We start from the raw sequence: 21,761 nt of genomic DNA, 5'->3' as shown, positions 1-21,761 counted from the left end.
CAGTTATGGTGGAAAACAAATTCTGCACGCATAATTGACAATACCTTGTAGCACTTGCGTGGCTGTTATCCTCAGAGGACAAGTTGGCATTAATGATGGTAAATTATGACCTGGGCATAGTACTAGTTTTCCTAGTCGTTTCAACAAACCAATGTGCAGGTCTTGCTTTATAAAGCAGCATGTGGCTGGCCTGGGGCCCCAGCGGCTTACAGACCAGCCCCGGGGTTGGTGTGGCCGATGGTATTGCCCATGGCAGTTCCTGGACAGGTAGCAGGCGGCACTTCCCAGAAATTGAGAGAGGTTGTGGCTTTGTTCCAATGCCCTTGTAGGATCATCCACACTGTATTGAGGAGAAGTATTTTAAACATAACGTGCCAGGCTAGGAGGTAAAGCTGGAGCCTGGCTTGTTCCTGGTGGCTTGGTGGAGGTTGCAGAGGAGCCTGTCAGTGCTGGTGTCCTGCTGTGTGCTGATGGTTCCCGTAGGTCAGGCGTTGGCAAAACTGCTGTTAGGTAAAGTGTTATTACATTTATTATATCCTCTGTTAAGCATGCTACTTGGAAGATGTGAGAGAGGGCTAACGATGTGTATCTAAAGCTGCTGGATTTTAGAAAAATCTCTTTACAGGTTACTCTTAATAGCAAGATAATTACACCTGTGGAGAGTGACACAGGTGCGATCATTTCCCAGAATAAAAGGCCACCTCTGTACCTGCAACATGCCATGCAGTGTTGCGTGTTGTTGGACCATAGTTCTGACTGTGATGTTTGGAGTTGGTCTGCAATGAGCAAAACGTGGGGTCTCCATTTGCTTTAAGGGAAAGACCTTCATTCAGGCTCCGGGAGTCCAAAATTTTGCACACATTACTGATCTTTTAAGCATATGAGCAGTCCCACTGAATTCCAAAGTCTTGCTGCATTCAGTAGGATTACTTATATCCTTAAAACTATGCTTGTGGGTGAGTCTCGGTAGAATCAAAGCTTTTCTTGCACTGAATTTCTTAGTCCCTCTGTGTATCTAAAATATTTAATCATTCTGACAAAAGAAAAAAGTGGTGCAGGAAAGTACAAAGCTGCCCTTGTCTATAGGGCAGAATATCTTGCCGTTCGTTCATGTTTATTTTATCTACGTTTGTTCTGCAGTTACTAAAATTCTCTCTTACCTGTAGCTTCTATGAGAAAATGACTCGCCTTGAAAATGGTGTCAGTTTTGAAGAAGAGGTCAGCAGTTTTTCAATGCACTTTTAGTATGCTTCAGATTCATTCTAGTCATCATTTCGTTCCTACTGGCGTGGGCTGTCAGTCTACGTAACATCCGTGTCTTGTCTGGAGGGACAGAGGTGGCCCAGGACACCCACAAAGTGTTGTGGTAGAGCCCATCGTACGGTTTCTCACTGCTGAGATGGGAAGAAACACAAGCAAAAGGCATAGAAACCAGTTGGAAATGTCCCTGCTTCCTGAATATTGTGATTTGGCTTTTGTCCACATCATGTTTTGACACCAAATCTGCTTGGAAGTGCATTGCAGTGCTTGAGCTGAATTTAGGTCAGAGCAGCTCCAGATGCGACACATAACCAGTAAGTGACGATGTGTGTCTTAAAGACCTGTGGTTGTTTATTACTTACACTTCTTGATTTGTTTTCCATTTGTTGTAGGGTTTTCAAGGGTTTGTGCTGAAGGTATTAGAAATACTTAATAAAATTCTGAAATTTAAAAACCACAGTCAAAAACGGTTCCTTTAAGTGTGAGTATTATTTTTTGCTTTTTGAATATGAGTAGCACTAAGACCTTCTCAAGAGAGCATCTTGTAAAAAAAGTGAAGTATAAGTACCTGCCAAATTACGGAATAGCTTTTGCTTTCAAAACACCATCACAGTTATGATGTAAAATGTACTTTTTGGATTTACTTAAAAATTCTGTGAATGCGCCCCTCCACAAAGCAAAGTAATTATTTTTCTGAAGGAAGTGTGGCCTTTGGGTGCTTTCAAGTCTAATGCATGATACCCTGTTGCAAGACAGACATTTGTTAAGGGCAAGAGATCAGTGTTTACAGTGCTGGTGTTAGGACTGGATTATTAGTAATCTAATTAAGAAGGTTACTAACAATTTGAAGGGATTATAAGATTAGCAATTATCTGTGTGTTTATTTGATTAAAATAAACGCCCGCAGATTTGGCTGCCATACCTGGGCTCTGGTGTTTGGCATCAGAAATCCCATTTAATTGGAAGTAGAAAACCAAACAACAACAAAACTTTGTGGTTTGATTCTGTTTCTGTGATGACTTTAATAAAATGTCTAGTCCTTAATTAATCTTTGCTCTATTTGCACTGAACTGCAATGCACCTTAGTATTGAAAGCCATTTTGGAGAAATGTTTTTTAGTTGGTTTTTTTTTGTAGGGGAGGGAAGAGCATTTTTTAAAATACTACACTATTAATTTAAAAATTCATTTCTGAGGTACTGAGCAGAGACAGTAATTCCATAGAATACTCCTTTCCACAGGGCTGGGGTTTTGTCTGTAACTTTGTGGTTTAGGTCTGGTATCGCTTAGTGAATCTTCCCAGATTTATTGTTTGAAAAACATCCAACTCTGTATGATTGAGAGTGTCATCTCATTGCAGAGCCAAGATCCCAGAGGCTAAAGTGAAAGGTCCTCATTCTTCTTCACATCCTACTTTAGATCCCCCAGCTCTGCCTCCTGAGGGCATTCACTCACCTAAGGAATAGTATGAAGAACTTATGTATTAGAATTTGGTTTAATATGGATTTTCCTGGGGAAAAAGGTCAGATCCTTAGAAGCCATCACAAAGGTGGTTCTTGCCCTCAGGACAGGTGCTGGGGCACACTCCTTCTCAGAGCATTTCCCAGCACCTGAGCCACAACGTCACACAGGCACAGAGTTTGATGGGAAAAAAATAATCTGGTAAGGAATTTGTTGTTCTAGGAGCCCACAGGTTCGCAGTGGGGGGAAAAAAAGGGCAAATGGATAAAAATGCATCTACTTTTCTCCCTGAAAATACAAAACTTGTACCTGCTCTCACAGCCTGACCGCAGGATGACCTGCCAATATATCACCGGCTATATGTCATTACGTAAACACATGAGTGATGGTTCTGTATTTAGAGAACAAAGGATTCCTGGTTTTCATTTCCACAGGTTACATGCAAGTTGGGAATGCTATTTTTAATCTTCTCTTTAAAACAAAAAAAAAGAGAGCAAAGACAACATTTTGAGATCTGAACTGACAAGTGGCTTTGGCTTTCTGACATTTATGCCTTATTTGTATATTTCTTCTCAGCCTTCTCCAGCTGCTATTGCATAAATCTTCCACGTTTTTTCCACTAACTGTATGGGTGGAGAAGACAAATTGGGAAGTTCAACTTCCTTCTCGGTGCCTGTTTTTAGGAGCTTTAGAAGTTGTCCAGGATTTAAAATTGGCCTCAGTAGATTTATTTTTTTTTTTAAATAAAGTAAGCTTTTATCAAGCCACTGCCCTTCCTTGCAGATGTGTACATGGTACAAAGCAACAGCTCCTACAAAGCGGCGGGGTGACTTTTCAGCTGTGAACCCGAGGTTGTTCTCGCAGTTAGCACCACGATACCCTCAGGGGTGGTGATGTTGGCCGCGATCCTGCAAGGAGCTGCACCTGCCAGGCTTCCAGGTGGCTCCAGGCGGGATCCTCAGGCTGGCTCGGGCACTGCTGCTGCTGTACTGCAGCACCGGCGCAGCGTGCCCGGTGCTGCTCAGCCCCTCCTTCCCTAGCTCTGGGGCCGCGGGTGGTGTGCTGGCACTGGCAGCCAGCCTCTCGGCACAGAGCCCACACAGGGTGCAGCGAGGATTGCCTGCGGTGCCAAATTGTCTGTTATCCACAAACCAAGACCCCTTTGCTCCAGCTTTTCGTAAACTGGACCCCCGAAATGACAGCCGCCTGTTGGGTACAAGGTAGAGAGATTAAAAACAGAAGCGTAATGTAATCTTTAAAGTAACTTGAAGCAGGACATAATCAGGTCGTTGCATAATTATTTTCCTCATTCCTCAAACCCAACTCATTGTATTGTTGTTTTAATAGTACAAATGCACTGGACGCTGAAAAAAATCAAGGAAGATTGACAGGCATGGAGAGAAAGGTACAGAGAGTGCAGAGTTCAGAATGCTTTTCACAAAATGCCATATTAATAGTAAACATTAGTGTTGGCATGACTTACTGTCAAATGTGCATGTAGCAGGGTTGTAGGTCTAGGTTTGAACACTAAGTTTTATAACCCTCATTTTGTTTAAATAGCTTGTAACTGTTAAATGGAATTAGGTCAATTATTAGCAAGTTGGACATGGTCACCGTATCCTTCTTCCTTCCATTTTTGTAGTGACAATTCATCTCCTTGCTTCAGCTCTGTGCCTTCCTCCAGCTACCTGAGGTAATCACTCAGCCGAGCCATAGGTGTTACGACCAATTGCTTGAATATATTCAGTGGTTAAATATATCCTGTTCTAAAATGGGTGAGATAATGGTGATTTAATGAAAACATGTCAGCAGCATCATTTGTAAAGATACAGGAATTTTCTTATGAGTCTAGTGGTTATGTCTAGCATTTGTATCTGCACTGCTAGACCTCTGCTTGATGTTGTTCTTATTTCCAACTGGTAATTTCTAAGGCAGCTAATCATATACAGATATTTATCTGATACTTTTTAATGTGCAGCTCCAAAGTGTGTTGTGTGTGGGAATAAGAAGGATAACCTGTCTGCTCTAGATTACAAGTAGGGAAACCCTAATACATTCTGGTGCATAGCATGAACAAGTTTGGGAAGAGCAGGCTTTGAGTCCTTCCCACTGAAGGTGAAAGGGAAGGCAACAGGCCTACCTCTCAACAATGGGTGAGGTGGTTCTGTTGGGGTTTTGGGGGTAAAATGCTCTGGAACCGCTGGAAGAATGTAAGTCCTCATCATCCTTCCGTCCTTTAACTCCTGAGCCATTAATTTTTGCCCCGTTGTGTTAAGTTTTCTTGTCTTAAGCATTGACAAAGTAGTATCCTATTCCAGTAACTGAGAATATGCTGGTGAACCACACAGCAGCCCTGCACATTGAAGGGCTGCTCATGAAGTTTGTGTCCAGCATGACCTTTACCTTTTGTGAAGCATGTCCTTCACACAAGGTAAAGGTATGAGAGTGCAGTGTTAGAGCTGGGACAAGGATTAAGGAGTGCAGAAGGACAATGATCTGCCACTGCACCTCATAAACTGCAATAAGGAAAACGTAATTTTACCAGGTGTTCTGGAAGGTCTGCATTAGACCACTGTCCCCACTGTGTAGGAAGCTAGTCGCCTTCCTGACTTTTCCATAGAGCAAATTTTTCAGTTTTCTTAGTTTGCACTGATGACGTACTTCACGCCTTACATGCAACCCTAGAAAGCTTCTTCTCTGGTAGGACGTGTGTTAAGAGCCCTCATATTCCTCAGATGGTAGGTATCTCTAGGAACTCCAGATCCTATGTCTTGGAGCCACTAGGACATCCTCATGAGAGCTGGTCCTGTGATCCAAATGTTAAGCCTTGGAACTAGTGCCAGCCCTGTTTAAGCCCAGCACTTACCAGGACTCCAGCCATGTCAATTCTCTGGGTGATGTCAACACCTGACAAACACGTGGTAGGTGAAAGCAAACAGATACGCTCTCATTTTGCTCAGGATTTTAACACACTATTCCTTTCATTTACATGTCACAAAAAATGCATAGATCTGAACACAGTAATAAACATGCATGTGTGTTTTTCCTGGCCGGGAGAGTTCGCCACCCTGAAGAGTTCACTTGTCTTCGTCTGGGTTTTCTGGGGGCTACTAGCATCCTCTTTTTTTAATCATCTGGTTTGACTTTTAGACATGAAATCTCTTGGCAGCAAGTTCTCTTGCACTAAGCTTGGACTGGTGCCACAGGTAAACACAAACTTCTCGTGACTTCCTTTTAAGTCTGTGTTTTGTTACCTTTGCTTCTCCTGTTTGGGGATTTTCTGCTTTCTCTTTTATCAACCTATTGAGAACTCCAGTCAAACTGGTTTTTCCTTTCTGGCAATCACTGTATCAGACTTATTATTCCAAACCACTTCCAGCAGAATAAGTGATCTTTAATTTCCAACAACCAGTGCTGTTTCTAACCTGGATTTGGCATTCTTCAGGGCTTGCAGCTCATGGTGGATTTAGTGTACAAAAAGGATATCCACAGTGCAACAACTTTTGGAAACAAAACCATCAACCAGAATGTGTAAGTTGCACTGAAATAGTGTTTCCATATCACAGCAAGATAAACTTGCAAGTACAGGGAAAGCTGTGTTTGCAATGTCCAGTGAAAATACATTTTGTTAATTTTTGACATCCCCTGGCAACCTTGTGGTATATAGCTGGTGCTTGTAAACCTGATGCATTTTACAGCTCCAAACATTATCAAGGTTTTTTCTCACAGTTCAGCTTTCCTGCACATAAAAGTCCAAGTTCTTTTTGAAGAGTTCACCTGAAGAGGTGGAGGTGAGATCTTCTATGCACTTTAGTTAGTGGGACATAAAACCAAGGTTTTGATCTACCATTCTGTCTAAAGGCACATTCTTCAGGTCCTGATGAGACAGTTGCATTGTGCCCATATAGCTCATCTGTTGTTTCAGGTATTCCCTGCTTCCCTTCCAGCGCCAGTCTGTGTAGTTGCTGGAAGATGTTAAACAGTTGTTTCCTTCAGACAGTGGATAAAGAGATGGTAATCTGCCATACATCAGCTCACAAATCAGTCAGGATCCAGATCTCTCTGGATAATGCAATATGAGCTTTCTGTTTTCATGTTATTATCTTTTGGTCCTCTGTTCAAAATTGCACTTATAATTGCAGAATGTGCTCCGTGTAGGCTTGACATTGCAGAACTAAAACCTGTGTCTATATAAACGCTCCATGGGTGTATCAATATGCATATAACGACTATTGGCCTAGGACTGTCCTCTCATGAGGAAGGAGAAAGTTCAGTGAAGTCAGTGGATTCAAGCTGGTGTGAATGTGGTCAGAAGCATGTGCTGGTCGAAGCCTCAAATTTTATCAGTGCTTCATTCTTAGTCCATGTTTTGGAGCAGCTCAGCCACTTGCACCCCCAGGAATAAAACATCTAATCACATGCAGTAGAAGAATATTGTCCCCTTTTATATAAATAAATAAATAACCTTTCCTCTTCTTTCTGTCTTTGCCCATCTTCTTCCCTTTTCTCTGAGATCCCACGTAGCAGAAGTTGGCAGATGATGAGTCTCGTTTCTGCTGGAGCCTGTTAACCTTTCCGTGTGAATGACAGTTTTCCAGATTTAAGTCTTAGTCAGTGTTTATATTAAGAAGAGGGTTAATGATGGTCCCCATAGGCCTCTCGCTCGGAAAGCAAAAACATCTGCTAAGCCAAAAAGTGGTTAGTTTGCTAAATTTAGAAGGAAGAAATGCATTTCCCAAAATTCACACTGCTTCTTAACAAATTTAGGGAACCAGTGGGGGCAAGAAGTTGTGGAAGTCATACTGTTTGTTCATTTTTTAGTTTAGGTCATGTATTTTCAATTAAAAAAATAAAATGAGATTGCTAGTATTAAGCAGAAAGGGGGTAGTACTCATATATCTGAAACGTTTAATGCAGTTGAACTTCTTGTGCATTTGTTTAGGTTAATAGCTGGACACATGCCAAAGCCTGTGAAGCTTAGAGATGTTCTGCAGTACATACTGAGAAAAGACAACTTGGCAGTGGAGAAAGTGAGGTTAAAATGGATGTCTGCTAGGAAGCACATAGACTAGGAAAACTCTTCTACAGATTTTAGCCATTTTTCTTTATCCTCACCAAAGGCGCTCCTGATTGCTGCTAGCTGTCTGGCTCCTTGCGGGAAAGGGTAACCTGGTGAATGGCGATGAGCCCTCGGATGCAACCATCATCATCTGTCATTGCTTTTAATGTCTCAGCCAAGGTCATTATCTGTAAACAGGGTTTAAACTAGAGTTTTCCTGCTCCATGGGATTACGGGGGAGCATAGTTTGCTGGTACCAGTAAAGCGTTTCGTGGTGGCTTTGCTCTTGATGACTTCATGGTGGCTGGGGCAACAAAAGGAGATGGGTTATACGCTTCCCTGTAGAGCTGCTTGTGCCACCAGCGGGCGGTACGGACCCTGGGTCGACAAAGTGCCATCCATCGCTTGCGTGTCTAGGAGAGATGGCCATCGGTGGCCTGAGACCCTTCCCAGTCTTGTTGCCTCTCTGCCTCGAAGGAAGCTCAGAGCGGCCAGTGCAGCCATGGGGAAAAGCTGAACAGCCCGGGGTGCCACGTCCTGGCTGCCACGTCCTGGCTGCGTTTTGGTGTGCCGGAGTCCAAATGCTTTAAACCACAAATCCTCAGACTTTACTGGCCTGCTAACAAGCCAGCGGGTTTCAGGCATGACTGTGCTTCGCTCTCCCTCAGCCTCCCATTTAACTTTTTCATCTCCTGACAGAACAGTTTCCTTGCTGGCAAGCCGTGAGTTGCTGGTGGGTGAAGGTGCATTTCTGTGGATAAATCCCACCGTTATTTGGTAATCTCCAAGCAGCCCTTTGCCGACCCCAGGTGAGGCGACGTGAGGTCTGCTGGGAGGTCGGCAGGCCTTGGGAAAATACGGTTTTGACAATTGGAAAAAGGATAAACAAGGTAAATCAGCAGCTTCCCCTCCGTCCCTGCTGTCCTCACCCCTCTTCCAAGCGTGTGTCAGCTACGCGAGCGGCTGAAGAGGCGGTTATAGCGGGTTGACATTGGTATTGAAATAGATGCTTTTTGACTGCCAGGAGCAAAAGGGAAGTCCGGGGGAGCCAGCACTCTTAGCAGGTGCCAAAAATGGTTGACGATGAATACCAATACATAGATTTCTAATCCTTCAGAAAAAAAACACACAATTTCGGTAGCATCTTCAGTTTTTGCGCTGGGTATTTTCTTCCGTAACAGCTTCTGGAGCAATTGGTCATTCAAAACTGTAGGTGAGATCCAAAGCGGGTTTCGGTCCCTCTCTTCCTTCTGCCACGTTGTGCCTTTGCTGCTGTGCTTGCTCTTGCTCCTCATGGGAAGCGACTGCAGAGTGGTGTGGAGGGAGAGAGGGGAAAAACTCCACTACCGCATGGAAGCTGCAGTTAAAATTTAGTGACTGTTTAAATTTGACAGGAAAATCCTTAGCCATTAAATTTTACCAATGTCTTCTGAGGGATTTTGGCCAATATTTTCAGCAAATGACTTGGGAAAATTAATCCACTCAGGGTTAGAATGTTTTGGGGGGCTGTTTTCATTATGTCTTTCTCAGTTACCAGGAAATATGTCAGAATAATGTGAGGTTGCTTGAAGCCCAACTGTGGAACCGAATGTATTCTCGAAACCAGAAATCCATAGCTTCCTATTTCCAATATTGCAGGAAGAATTAACAGGATTGTAATCCCTTAGCTGATAAAAACAAAAGATGTTTTATGGAAAGAAAGAAGGGGAAAAAAAAAAAAAAACGTTCAAATCTTGATGTTGTCCGTGATAACTGCAACAGGGAAAAAAAAAGGTGTTTTTTCAATTTCAGCTCCCTAGAGACCTGGGTAGGTGTTCTCGTGGTGAAATGTCTGCCTCACCTGTGACTTACTGCAATCCAAAGAGGGTAGAATTCAAAGTCCTGGTCCTGGATGGTTTCATGTAGTAGATTATGGTGCTTCTGCTGGGTTTTGAGCCTGGCTGAGGAGTTTACAAAGCTCTTAATGGTCCACCAGAAACGTAAAGGTTTGCTGACGGTGAGAACTTACTTGGGGATAAATTTGAGATTCTTCACTCTTAAGAACTTGAAGCTACAGCCTTAAAGATTTGCCACATTACATTTTTCTTTTAAAGAGATGAGCATTTTGAGGTGGGTTTGATTTCTTATTTTCCACAGAAACTTTTTGATACAAGGCCTTTGAAATGTTGGGGTGAGAGCATAAAAAATGGTGGAAATAGACAAAGATTTATTAAAATGTGTAGTTTGTTGTATTGATCTGCAGTTCAGCACTTCATCTTCCCAATTCTTCGGATGTCAAAATACACTTACAAATATAGCATGGGTTTTGTGTCTATCATATTATTCTCAAGACATGATTTTTCTTTTAATTGTGATTTCGTTTGTGGGGTCAGAATATCTATGCAGATCCGCATAGTGATTTACCCAGTGAGAAAAGGATTTTCATGTACGATTACCTCTTTATTTGTGCAGTTATGAATCGTTTTTTCAGAATTCTTGTATAGCTGCTACTGCTGCTCAAATTGCCATGGTTTTTAAAGAGAATAATGCTTATTGATAGTTCCCGCATGCACTGGCAGGCACATCTAAAACCTGTACTTTTGTGTTCACAGCTTGCATAATATAAAATTTAGAGTTTGCTTGTCAAACTAAGTGTCAGCTGAGTTTCCTAGGAAACTCACTGAAGATATTTATAAAACTACAGATCAGCTTAATAATAGATATAATAATGTCAGTAGCTCGTGATTGGATTTTTTAACTTATCAGTCCATTTTTCTTTGCTTTAATTTGTTGGCAAACCAAACCACTGCATTTCCCAACAGAGCAGTGAAGACCTTCCTTCCAATATCTTGCCTAATTTATTTAAAAAAAAAGAAAAAAGTACTTTGTGCTGTTCCATGTAAGGAAATGTAAAACATCCTACTGTAAAATTGTGAAGAACCTAAATGTCATACTAATTACCAGACTAAATCCTTTAATAAATAAAACCACAATTGTGAAGTAGAAATAGAAATGTTATATGTTATAGTTTTATTCACGGTTGAGTTGAATGCATGAGTTTAAAGTCCATTGCACATGCATGCAAAGCAGTCACTGCAGAATTAACATAAATCCTGAGTATGGGTTTCTATAGAAGCTGCATAAATAGAAGACCTGTCAGTATTGTATAAAGGCATTACTCTGTGACAATAATTTTATCCCTGAGCTGAAAAAAACAGGATCTAAAAAGAGATAATAAGTAATACTGGTGTCCATTTTTACTCATTTTTCTGCTATTGTGTTTTCCTCACACTGATTCTTTGAGTGGAGACATGAGCGTTGCCACAGTTGGAAGGTATCTTCGTACTTTAGGCACTTTAAATTGAAATTGTAGTCATGTAAATTTAAAATTTTCTGATGTGTGTATATATATATATGTATAAAAGAATGTATATTATGCCAGAACATAATTATTAGAGGCATTTAGGATTAGTAGAAATGAACATTCTTTAAAAAGCAATTTAGAAAAGTGATTCCAGTTTTCCCATTTTAATACAGTAATGAGAATGAAGTTAGCATATTTAGTAATGAGTTGTCAGCAATACTGACTCCTTATCTCATCTGGAATCCATTACTTGTACCTACTACGTACATTTGCCTGTCAGAGCTATTTTTTGATACTGTGCTAATTAGCCAAGTAAGGAGCTTGTATGAAGGATATTTAAGAGCTGATTTTCTTTTGAAAAAGTAAGAATATAGCTTTTTGTGTTTCAGTGTCTAGAAATCTCAGTGCACGTTTAACGTAGTTGCAAAAGAAATCTTAGGAAGCCTGTCCATCACACACTGAAAAGGTTAGTTCTCTGTAAAGCTACAAAATTTAGCCAAATCCTAATAGTAGTTGCGTGTTGATTTATTGGATGCTAGTGATACCATTGCAGCTTGATACAGCAGGGTGGCAGGTAAAACCTTGCAAATCATTGCATTTATTTTAATATAGATCACATGTGGCAAGCAACCTTATAAGCATAAAATGTTATGGCTGCTACGTCAAGTGATATTATTTAAGCGCGTGATAGTTGTCAGAGCTCACTCTCTCTTACCTGCAGCGTTGCAGTTTAGGGCATTTAAAACGGATCCTTTTACCAGGAGGAGGCTGATGATTTTTCCATGAAAGACAACTTGGGCTGCTGCATAGGACATCTAATTAGGAGACTTAACTCATTTCTGACCCTGCTATGGATTATTCATAGTGTAACTCTGCATTAATCCTCTGTTCCTTACCATAATTTGCCTGTTTGGAAAATGCAAATGCTAAGAACCAATAACCTACTTGAAGTGCTTGTTGTATAGGTGAGAAAGATGTGAACTGGTACTGAATACCACATTTAATAATTTTGGATAAATTTTGCCGACATGACCTTGGTATTGGGGAGACAAGATGTATCGTCCCTGATTTATACATCAACTCCAGAAGGAATGCTTCTGCAAGAAAAACGCCGACTCATGCTGCCTTGTGAGGTTTGTGATGGAGTCGCACAAATACTCACTTCTGTCCACATTCTTAACCAGAGCCCTTTCTGTGTCAGCCCTAGCTGAGGAGCATTTTCTCCCCTGACTTCTGTTGCATTTATTGATCCTGAGCTGTGCAAGCGATTGGGCTGCCCACAGCAGTTTGCTAGCTCTCCCTCAGGCTCCTGCCCGTTTTCTGCAGGCTTGTTTAACCTGCCGGCATTACCACCTTACTGCGCTCAGAGACCTGGATTTACCCCTCTGCTCACCTTTTACCCTGATGAAAAGTAGCTGTTTCTGGGCCCATGGGATCAAACTGTTACGAAACTGTGAAGATGACTTTGAAACGGACTTGGAAATAGAGGAGTGCTGCCTGAACAGCCATGTTAAGGAAAGTTACTCTGTGTTTAAGAAGAGATTCAGCTTGGAGGCATTTTCGGTTTAAGATTTTTTGCCTTCTTTTTTCATCTTGTGTGCTGCAAGCATGAGCTGAGAGTCGTGTTAATGATAGGTGCACCAGTTAAAAATACATCGCTCTGCTCCGGTGCCTGTATTAACTGTGGGGGTAACTGAAGTTAAACTTTGCATAATCAATATTCTCAAGGCGCTGAAAATTATCTGACCAAAACGTTCGGTCTGAATACAGCTGCTTTCTCATGGTGACTGTAGCTGACTACAAAGATGTACTTCTTTATCTTTATGTAAGTTTATGGTGGATTTTGGCGGGGGAGGAGGTTTGCTAAAAAGGTGATTTTTCTTTAGAGTTTGTTCAGGACAGTTTTGTTATCAAGCACCCGTCATGTTGTGTTAAACAGTGATTTTTATTTTTTTTTAATAAACTTGTTTAGCCATCACACCTTGATCATCCACAAAGAAAAGCTGGGTATTCTAGCTGTAGATAGTGCATTTTGTTTCCCTGTTATAACAATGGAGGTTCAAAAAGGAAAATAGTATAAGTAAATATATACGCAGTGTATTTTCTTTTCCTTTCAGTTCATATCCGTGGGAAAGTGCTATGAGAATTACAAACAGGCTTTTAGGGGGGTATTTTTTCAACTGGTCAGTGTGTGTGACCCCTGTGTTAACAGTGAGTCACACTATAAGTCAAGAGTTCACTGTTTTTTTGTCTTTCCCACTGCAATTAAGTAGATTCCACATGCACACCCAAGTAAAATTGGAAAAAAACTTGCCAGTTGGTAAAGAAGTCTTGATAATATTGGGGCAGGATGAGTCAGCTGGTGGGATATTCACTGCCAAATACCAAATAACAATGCAGAAATTCAGGAAAGCTTCTAAGATATATGGGCAGTCCAGGGAAAATGAGGCAGCCGGGCTCACACGAAATCTAAGAAATGAGTGAACGTGAGAAAGGAGAACCTGCCTATTTTATCCACACATATAAAATCACATTTTTATGTCCTTAATACTGCCATTCTAACATGTCCTAGGAAAGAATTAAAGCTTAAAATGGTTTTTTTTAAGTAATTAGAGAATGTGGCTCCTCCCCTTTTTTTCTGGTTCCCTTTTCTCTTGCCCTTCCCTGCAGTTGTAAGTTTCCGTTTCACTGTACGTGGCTCAGGCTCACTGAGTTATGGTGACATAGACTCAAACAGGTTAACCTCTGCTTCGTGTTTTGCTTTCCACTTCTTATGCTTTAGTTGCAGTGTTGGAGGGCAGCATGTCAGTCCAAAGCTATTTGTATATATTAACAAGCTTTTCTGCTAGCATTACTGAGGCCATCATTAACATAACATTATGCTAGATTAGCATTATGCTAAATAAAGGCAACCCTTAACCTCATTTTCTTTTTTAAACCTCAAAATCTTTTTTGTGTCTAAACAACTACGTAATGTTATATGACACATGGTTAGTCTTGGTATTTTTTAGTGGACCTCACCAAATTGTAATATTTAACTGCATTTGGACCGCTTATGGGTACCGCATAACGGTAAGTGTAGAAGCGCTGTAATGAAACAAAGTCTGGGTAAAAAGTTGTTTGGCTCAGGAAATGTAACCTCAATCAATGTACATAAATCATCACACTCATACCTTTACCACTGGACTTGTGTTTTGCTCTGCAGCGGGAGTCTAAACCAGAAAAGGTAGTGACAAGTGTTACACTAGACAGTATTTTACATATCTAAGTGCATGTTTATTTTTCTTCTAGCTTTTTAGAAAGAATTGACAGTGTCAGCATGGATGACTACACACCCACAGATCAGGTTAGTATAACTTAATGGGATAGGGTCTGAACCAAGATGCCCATTTATGTAATTTATTTTAGTCCCAACAGCAGCTGAAATAGGGCATACCACATAGTACCAAAATACCATCTAGCAGTTTAAGTAATGGATGTTAAAGAAGAGGCTTTTCGGTGGTGCAAGCTTGTTTTTTACTGTTATGAGATGTAGGTCAGTGATTCCTGTAACACGTCTGTTATTTCTTCTTGCTTTCCATTCTGTGTCCTGCAAACAAAGCAAAGGGAACAGAAGACATAAACGTAAAAGCCTGTGGTTTCCCTCACCAGCCTTGACTACCCAGAAGCAGTGTTTTATTGCAATGGTGAAGGTGATGGAAACCCAGAGGGAGGCTTCCCGTGTCCATCAGATGAGTCCTTCAGAGGCAGAAGCCTGCAGTGGATACACTGTCCAAGCTCAGGGGAGACCACCAGTGGCAGCAGCAGACTTCTCTGCGGGCGTGCAGACACCTTCTTTCCAGCCTGTGCCCATCTCCTATGGGCTGGATGGTTTCTGTTTAAGCCTTATTTGCAGGACGGTATACTTTTTTCCCAGATGTCATGATCCGTCTTGATAGAGTGCTCTAATGACGAATGCACTCAGGAAAGTTAAGCCTTAAGTGGCACAACCTTGAAGTAAGAAAGGGCTTCACCGTGGTGCACAGCTTCGGCTGCCTTCCCTGAGCTCAGGCTCTGTGGTTTCCTTGGGCACAGATGTCTCTTCGGCAAACTTATCCTGAGGTTGTTACTTTTCAGTGCTGGTATCCCACTGTCACCTAGTAGTCTCAGCCGAGACTGTGGGCCACATCGTAAACTGCAAATACAGGTGGCAGAAGAGAATCCCTGCACTGGATAATTCAGTCTAACCATGCAAGGCGTATAACGGGTGAATGCCCTTAAAAAAATACAATTGCTAAATCTCATTGTGCAATCAGGGACTGAAATTCAGAGGAATGAAGTGACTTGCCAGAGATCACACAAGGAACTATGCAGAGCAGAGCCTGTTCCTTCAGACCTAGTTCAGGTCTATAACCGCAAAGCCTGTCCAATTACTCTGACCGTATCCTGAAATAGAAGGAGGTAAAAAGTAGTATGCGTTGTATTATAAGGTGAAACCTGTATAGTTGACCCGGTATAGGATCAATTATTAAAGCCCTCAAGACATTTTCAGACCAAAGCAGTAGCACTGGGATTTACTCCATCTAGACTTCATGGTCTGATTTTAGCATCGATACCACTCAGCTGGAGAGAGAAGTCAATGAAGCAAAGCCTCATTTTTGTGTTCATTATTTATGTTACTGTTGGCCTGTTTGTTCCTGGGAGGCCTTTCTCTACCTGGAGCAGCCATTCATCATCTAGAAATTTTTCCTGATAATTCCTTTGGGAAGAAAAGCCCCGTGTCTCCAAAGATCAGAAGAGGCCTTTGCTATTTGTCAGGCAGAAAACTTTCGCTCTAAAGGAGGGATTCTCTTTTGCTTTTGGCTTTTCATCCTGTTATGCTCTATCAGTTGTCCTGCCGATTTCACTGGTAAAAATCACTACTTTCCTTTTTTTTCCCTTACTTTCTTTAATTTTTTTTTGCACCATCTCAAAACAGTGACTGAGTCCAATAACAAATAAATGTCAACAAGTCACAGAAAAAGACAGTAACATAACTAAATCAAATAAGTGGCCTTCAGCTGAGTTCATGCGGCTGTCAAAGCAGCTGAGGTTTGCCAGCTACCAGAGTACTTGAAGCAGTAGATGGTAGGGTAGGGGAAAAAGGCAAGCTGTGCTGGACTCCGTGCCACTGGCTGCCTCCTTCCCTCCCTGCGTGGCAAGGAAAGCTAAGCTAGACCGGGTGGCCTTTCCCTTGCCCCAGGAAGGGAGAGCTTCCTGGGCAGGCAGCCGTGCTGTGTCGTGCTGAGAGGCGGCTGCTCAGAGGGGTTCATCCCCGTCAGGCGGCCAGCAAATTTCTCCAGCCTCCAGTTCTGTTCTGCACCCACCGTCTGAGCAGCAGTGCTGGATAGTCAAGGTTAAAAATGCTGCTGGTGATGACGGGGGCACACGGTGAGCTAGCTGCCTGAGGTATGCATCACAAATTGCTTTTGCTTACTTCCTTTGAGAATCTAGGAAATTATTATTTTTTTAATTATTAAAAGAATGTTATTTACGTTGTAAAGTATTGCTAGTTTGAAAAATAAGAAGGAAATGCCAGATTTGCGTACAACCTAAATTCTGTTCCACTGTGCTCTGTAATAGAGCTTTAATTACTCAGTCACAAGCTATTATTTCGATAGGATTCCTGTCTCATTCAGTACAAAAGAGGGCAGAATTAAGGTTGCCTGGGCAACTGTAAATCTGGAGTTTTCTAACATTTGAATACTTGACTTTACAACATGAATAACATTTTTCTTAGTTTTATGTAACTTCAGAATTCATTATCCACGTCACATACAAAATTGTATGACCATCAATAACAGGTTTCAGTGGGCAATAAGGAGAATGTATAAAGTGTCTGCTGTTTTTTGAGTGCGCACAAACCAAATGTGGAGATGATGTTTGTGTAGATCTGCTGTGTCAGTATGGACAAATGCAGGTTTACCAAGTCTGATCGAACTTTAATTAAATGGAACGTTTCAGACTTTTTGTGGAAAATAATATTCCATGCTTTTAAAAACAGAATGAGGTTAGGAAAAAACCTTGTTAATCAGCTTGTGTGTTCTCATTTCCAGGACCTATTAAGATGCAGAGTGTTGACATCAGGGATTTTTGAAACAAGATTTCAAGTAGATAAAGTAAATTTCCAGTAAGTCTATTAGTAATAATTTATGAATATCATACTAATTTTTAAAAACTTAGTTCAGATGTCTGTGCTCATGTATGCTTGGTATAGTAGGCTTAGGATGGGGGCTGGTTTGGGGTTTTTTTGGTTGGTTTCATTTTTTAGCTGTCTTTCCATAGGTCCTAGTAAAATTGCCTCATACTTTGCAAAAAGAGCTGATATTAGTTATATGTATTAGTGATGCTCTATTGTGGGTTTGTCTGTGGCTGTTTTTATGAACTGGTTCATTGATGTAGCACTGTAAACATAAAATACTGTTGGAGATAAGATCTCGCAGAAATCAGTGGGAATCCTGCCATGAGTCAGACTTTGTACAGTGGGACAAGGAGAGTTAAATGTCTCCCTCCTTCCAGAGGGCTGCAAGCTCTGTGTTTGTCAAAGTTTTACGCTCTGTCTCTGTAAAACACCCACTTTCGGGCTGCCTCTGCTCAGTGGTTCTTGTCCAGAAAGGTGGCAGCGCTGACGGGCAGAGCTGCCCCCATATACTGCTCCTCCTCACAGAGATGGGCTCTCCCCACCACCCTTCAAAATATGCCAAAACCTGCCACATGCGCTTCCATGGGCTGGAAAGGCCAACACTTGCCCTGGAAAAGAGTGTATTTCTCATTTTATGGGTTCAGTAGCCTCCTCCTGGCAGAGCAGGACAGGTGGAGCTGTGCAGGTCTCTGACATGCAGCGCAGCATCAGCAGATCTCTCTCCCCTTCAGGCGGTATTTTACTGCCACTGTCCTTGGGGCTGTCAGATTTTTAAACTGAACCCTCATGCTGCATGTTTCGTATGACTTTCCTAGTGCACATGAGTGATATAACATCCTATGGCTTTTTAACAGCATGTTTGATGTAGGTGGCCAGAGAGATGAGAGAAGAAAATGGATCCAATGCTTTAATGGTAAGTAAAAATATTCCACATTTTTATTTTGAACTTACTCTCTGAGGTGCGAGCAGCTCAGTATTCATATTCACACAGAGTGTGTCACTAATACAGGAGTCCAGTGTTATAGGTAATTTCCTTGGGTATTTTTGGCAGTTTGGGGAGTAATGGCAGCGTTACCCTAAGGAGTACATGCTGGGATAACAGAGATGTTTTTTTCTCTCTCCTTCCTTTCTTTCGTGTGCTCTACCCAGATGTCACGGCTATCATCTTCGTTGTGGCTTGCAGCAGCTACAACATGGTAATAAGGGAGGACAATAACACAAACAGACTACGGGAATCCCTGGACCTTTTCAAAAGTATCTGGAATAATAGGTAAAACATACCTTATTTCCCACCCACTCTCCCCAATTTAGCTACAGTTCAACTCCTTACAAAATAGGACCCCCCTTACTATATGCTCAGATTGCTTATTCAGAAGATGTCGAGGTAGGGCCCAGTCACAGGGTGCCCCCACGGTGCATACCGCTCCTCGGCGGGGGCCGGGGCGCAGGGAGGGTGCACACGGCGTTTCGCCACTGCCACCAAAGTGATGCAGGGCGTGGGGACGGCTTGAAAAGGGCAAGGTCCCTATGCTGGCTGCCGCAAGGGAAACGGGGGAGACCCCTTCTAGGTGTCACTGTGCTGCTTGGCCGAGACCGAGAGCATCCTCCAAATTACACTTCATCTCCTCCTGAAATGCAGCAGGAGCAGCAGCTAGCTGTTGGCGTTGCACTCGATTCACCGGCTGGCGCTGCACTCGATACCTGTGTGGGCAGCTGCTCTCGTAAGACTCGTCTCTGAGGGCACACAGTTTCTCTGCCTTGTGGGATGATATTTCATGATATAGATCTAATCTAATTGTAATGGCCATTAAATTGCCATTCTGCCACAGTGCATGTAAATTATAGATACGTAACCAAATAGCAATCTGAATAGGTTCCTGATAGAGAGTAAGTAAAAACAATACACAAAATAAGGTAATGAAGTTTTCAGCACATACCTATGAGGATGCTCTGCACTGAGAAGTGATTGATGGTAGAGTGAGGAAAAACATTAAGCTTAAGTCCCAAAGGCACATCGTCACAGTGACGGCTAAGTATTAACTGGGGAAGAAGAGAGATTATTTTCTTTTGATTCATCAGGTGTCATACAGGGCACCCTAAAAGACAGGATATCTCTGTGGATGAACAATAGTTAAGACAGAGCAGTCTGGGGGAAGGCAGCTTTCCAGCCTTTTTCTTCTGCTTCAGCAAAACCAAACAAAGTAGACAGTAATATCTGTTTCTGGACTGCGGTGCTTTTAGGAAATGTCATCATTTTCCCAACTCGATATCAAAAGGATAATTTAGAAAACAGTATTTGAAGACTGCTCCCTTCAGCAATGTCTACTGCAGTTTTTGTAAATGTATTTACAGATCCTATAAATATACCCACCAGCACAGGTGCAACCCAATCGAAACAATAATTTAGGTCATCTTTTTTTTCTGTTGAAGCATGTTCCACATTACTTTGCTTTCTGTCCTTGCAGGGATAGCCAGTAAATTTTCTATTGAAGTGATCTGTTTTCCTTGATTAACGTGTCAGAGATAACACAAACACTCGGTTTGTTTTTGGCAGGTGGTTACGGACCATTTCTATCATTTTGTTCTTGAATAAACAGGACATGCTGGCTGAAAAAGTCTTGGCAGGGAAATCAAAAATCGAAGATTACTTCCCTGAATATGCGCATTATACCGTACCTGAGGATGGTAAGGTTTTTCACCACGCAGGGGTTGGACCTGGTGGCATAGCCCAGCCCATAGTTCCTCTGTCTGTCTCTCACACACACACAAATCCACAAGCACACACTGTTCCTTAAAGCGAACTGTTGGTCGGGTAAGGAGGGTGCCGGCAGCACGTAGCTCGGAGGTGCCCCAGCACGGGCAGGGTCTGAAGGGGCTCTGGCTGCTGGCGGGGGTGCGGGGGGACTGCAGGGGTCTGGCTCCAGAGCACCTGCCTTCCCCTCCTTTGGAGCAACCCACGTCCCAGGAAAGCAAAGCTGCCGGGCACTTGCCTCCCTGCCAGACGCTTCTACCTGGGCCTCCCGTAGTGCTGGACTTTGTTAGGGATTTGTTAGACTTATTTTGTGGCCATTCTGCATCCTCCGACACTGTAAACCTCAGCCTTTGCAAATACTGATGGGAAGCCCAGCAGACCAGCAAGGGAACTTGAATGGAGGAAAACCACATCAATAAATACAGAGAGAGCTGTGACAATGGAGCTATTAGCATGGGTTCGGTTTCTTATCATTTCAAGAAGTACAATGATTCATGCACCGCAATAACATATTGCATAAGTAAACTCTGGTCTTATGCCAGTTTATACCAGGCAGAGGGCTTCCCAAATATCTCACACCTGTGTCTAGCAAAAGAGGTAAAACTTGCCCTTTCTGACCACTAGCCTCTGCCTTACCCGAGTGATGCCCCTGGCGTAGTGCTTGCAGCCGCCCGTTGGAAAAGGCTTTCCTTCTCCACTGACCATCAACAACAGCCTAGGTTATAGAAGTAAAGATGGTAATAAGCTATTTTCAGCTTTCAGTCAGGTCTGGAATTTCAGAACTGTGATACTGAGTTTCAAGTGGAGAGGATAAATAAACTGTCCTAAAATTCGAGTTAACCTGGCACCAGTTTTATAATGCTAAGGAGTTTCAGAAGAAATTTTCTGTCACCAACACGCAGATTATATATACAGAGTTTGGGTAAATTTTCAACGGTTTTTTTTATAGTAAGCCAGTTGTCAGAATAAAGTAGCTTTTGGTGTTTCTCAGTGGGATTTCACAGCGGATATCCAGAGTGATCCAGAATATTCACACATGAAGCAGCTCTCTATTTTTAACCTGTAGTTGTTCATTTATTCTTTAATTTCAGCTGACATTATTTAAGGACAGCAGCACTGAACTCTAAGATGCTGCTGATTGTGCTGCTGCTCTGTGTGTACCCCCAGCGCTATAGATAAGAGTAAAAAGTAGGTTTCCATGCTCTGATAAATTCTGTCCTTTACCATATTATAATCGTCTGATTTGGTATCTTAGATGAGGAGAAATCACACTGAAGGGAAATGAATAGGTTATCTCTTCACTGTATTGTTTTTTACACTTACCCTAAATATAGTTGTTACGTGGCCTAGATATAGATGACTTCTTCTGCCAACAAACAGTTAGTACTGACCAGTGAGTCTCCCACTCAACAAGAATTTAAGCTAAGGCCCCTTGATGGGCAGTATATCTAAGTATTCTGCTGACTTGGGGCCTGGAAATAAAATACGTGTATTAAAAGATCTTTTGACACTATCATTTTTTTCAAGTGTAATCTTGTACTAACCATTTTTCAGCCCAAATTCCTGCCTGCAGAAGCTTTATTCAGGACATGCTGTTCTGCTGCAGAAACTGAACAGCTCAGCTGCTTTTTCTAGTTATATTTTCTGATAAAAGTTAAACCCTAACTCCCCACTTGTTTTGTATCTGTATGAACAAACTTGTGGATGTGAGTAAACCTCTTTATGATA

At 42.0% G+C, this 21,761-nt stretch overlaps 1 protein-coding gene across 4 annotated transcripts in view; it reads left to right on the top strand.

Annotated features, from left to right (window-relative positions):
- Positions 1 to 21,761, top strand: part of GNAL (G protein subunit alpha L) — a 190,904-nt gene that overhangs the window by 163,310 nt on the left and 5,833 nt on the right. For all 4 annotated transcript variants that reach the window (XM_075022952.1, XM_075022953.1, XM_075022954.1 and 1 more), the window contains 5 exons: positions 14,413 to 14,467; positions 17,196 to 17,269; positions 18,136 to 18,194; positions 18,431 to 18,551; positions 19,836 to 19,966. In XM_075022952.1, the coding sequence (XP_074879053.1) occupies positions 14,413 to 14,467; positions 17,196 to 17,269; positions 18,136 to 18,194; positions 18,431 to 18,551; positions 19,836 to 19,966 (440 nt within the window). The remainder of the gene's footprint in view (positions 1 to 14,412; positions 14,468 to 17,195; positions 17,270 to 18,135; positions 18,195 to 18,430; positions 18,552 to 19,835; positions 19,967 to 21,761) is intronic.

This window comes from Buteo buteo, chromosome 3, assembly GCF_964188355.1.
Source record: "Buteo buteo chromosome 3, bButBut1.hap1.1, whole genome shotgun sequence".
Taxonomy (NCBI): Eukaryota; Metazoa; Chordata; class Aves; order Accipitriformes; family Accipitridae; genus Buteo; species Buteo buteo.
Note: the sequence above shows the minus strand (reverse complement) of the source record. Positions and strands in the feature narration are given on the sequence as shown.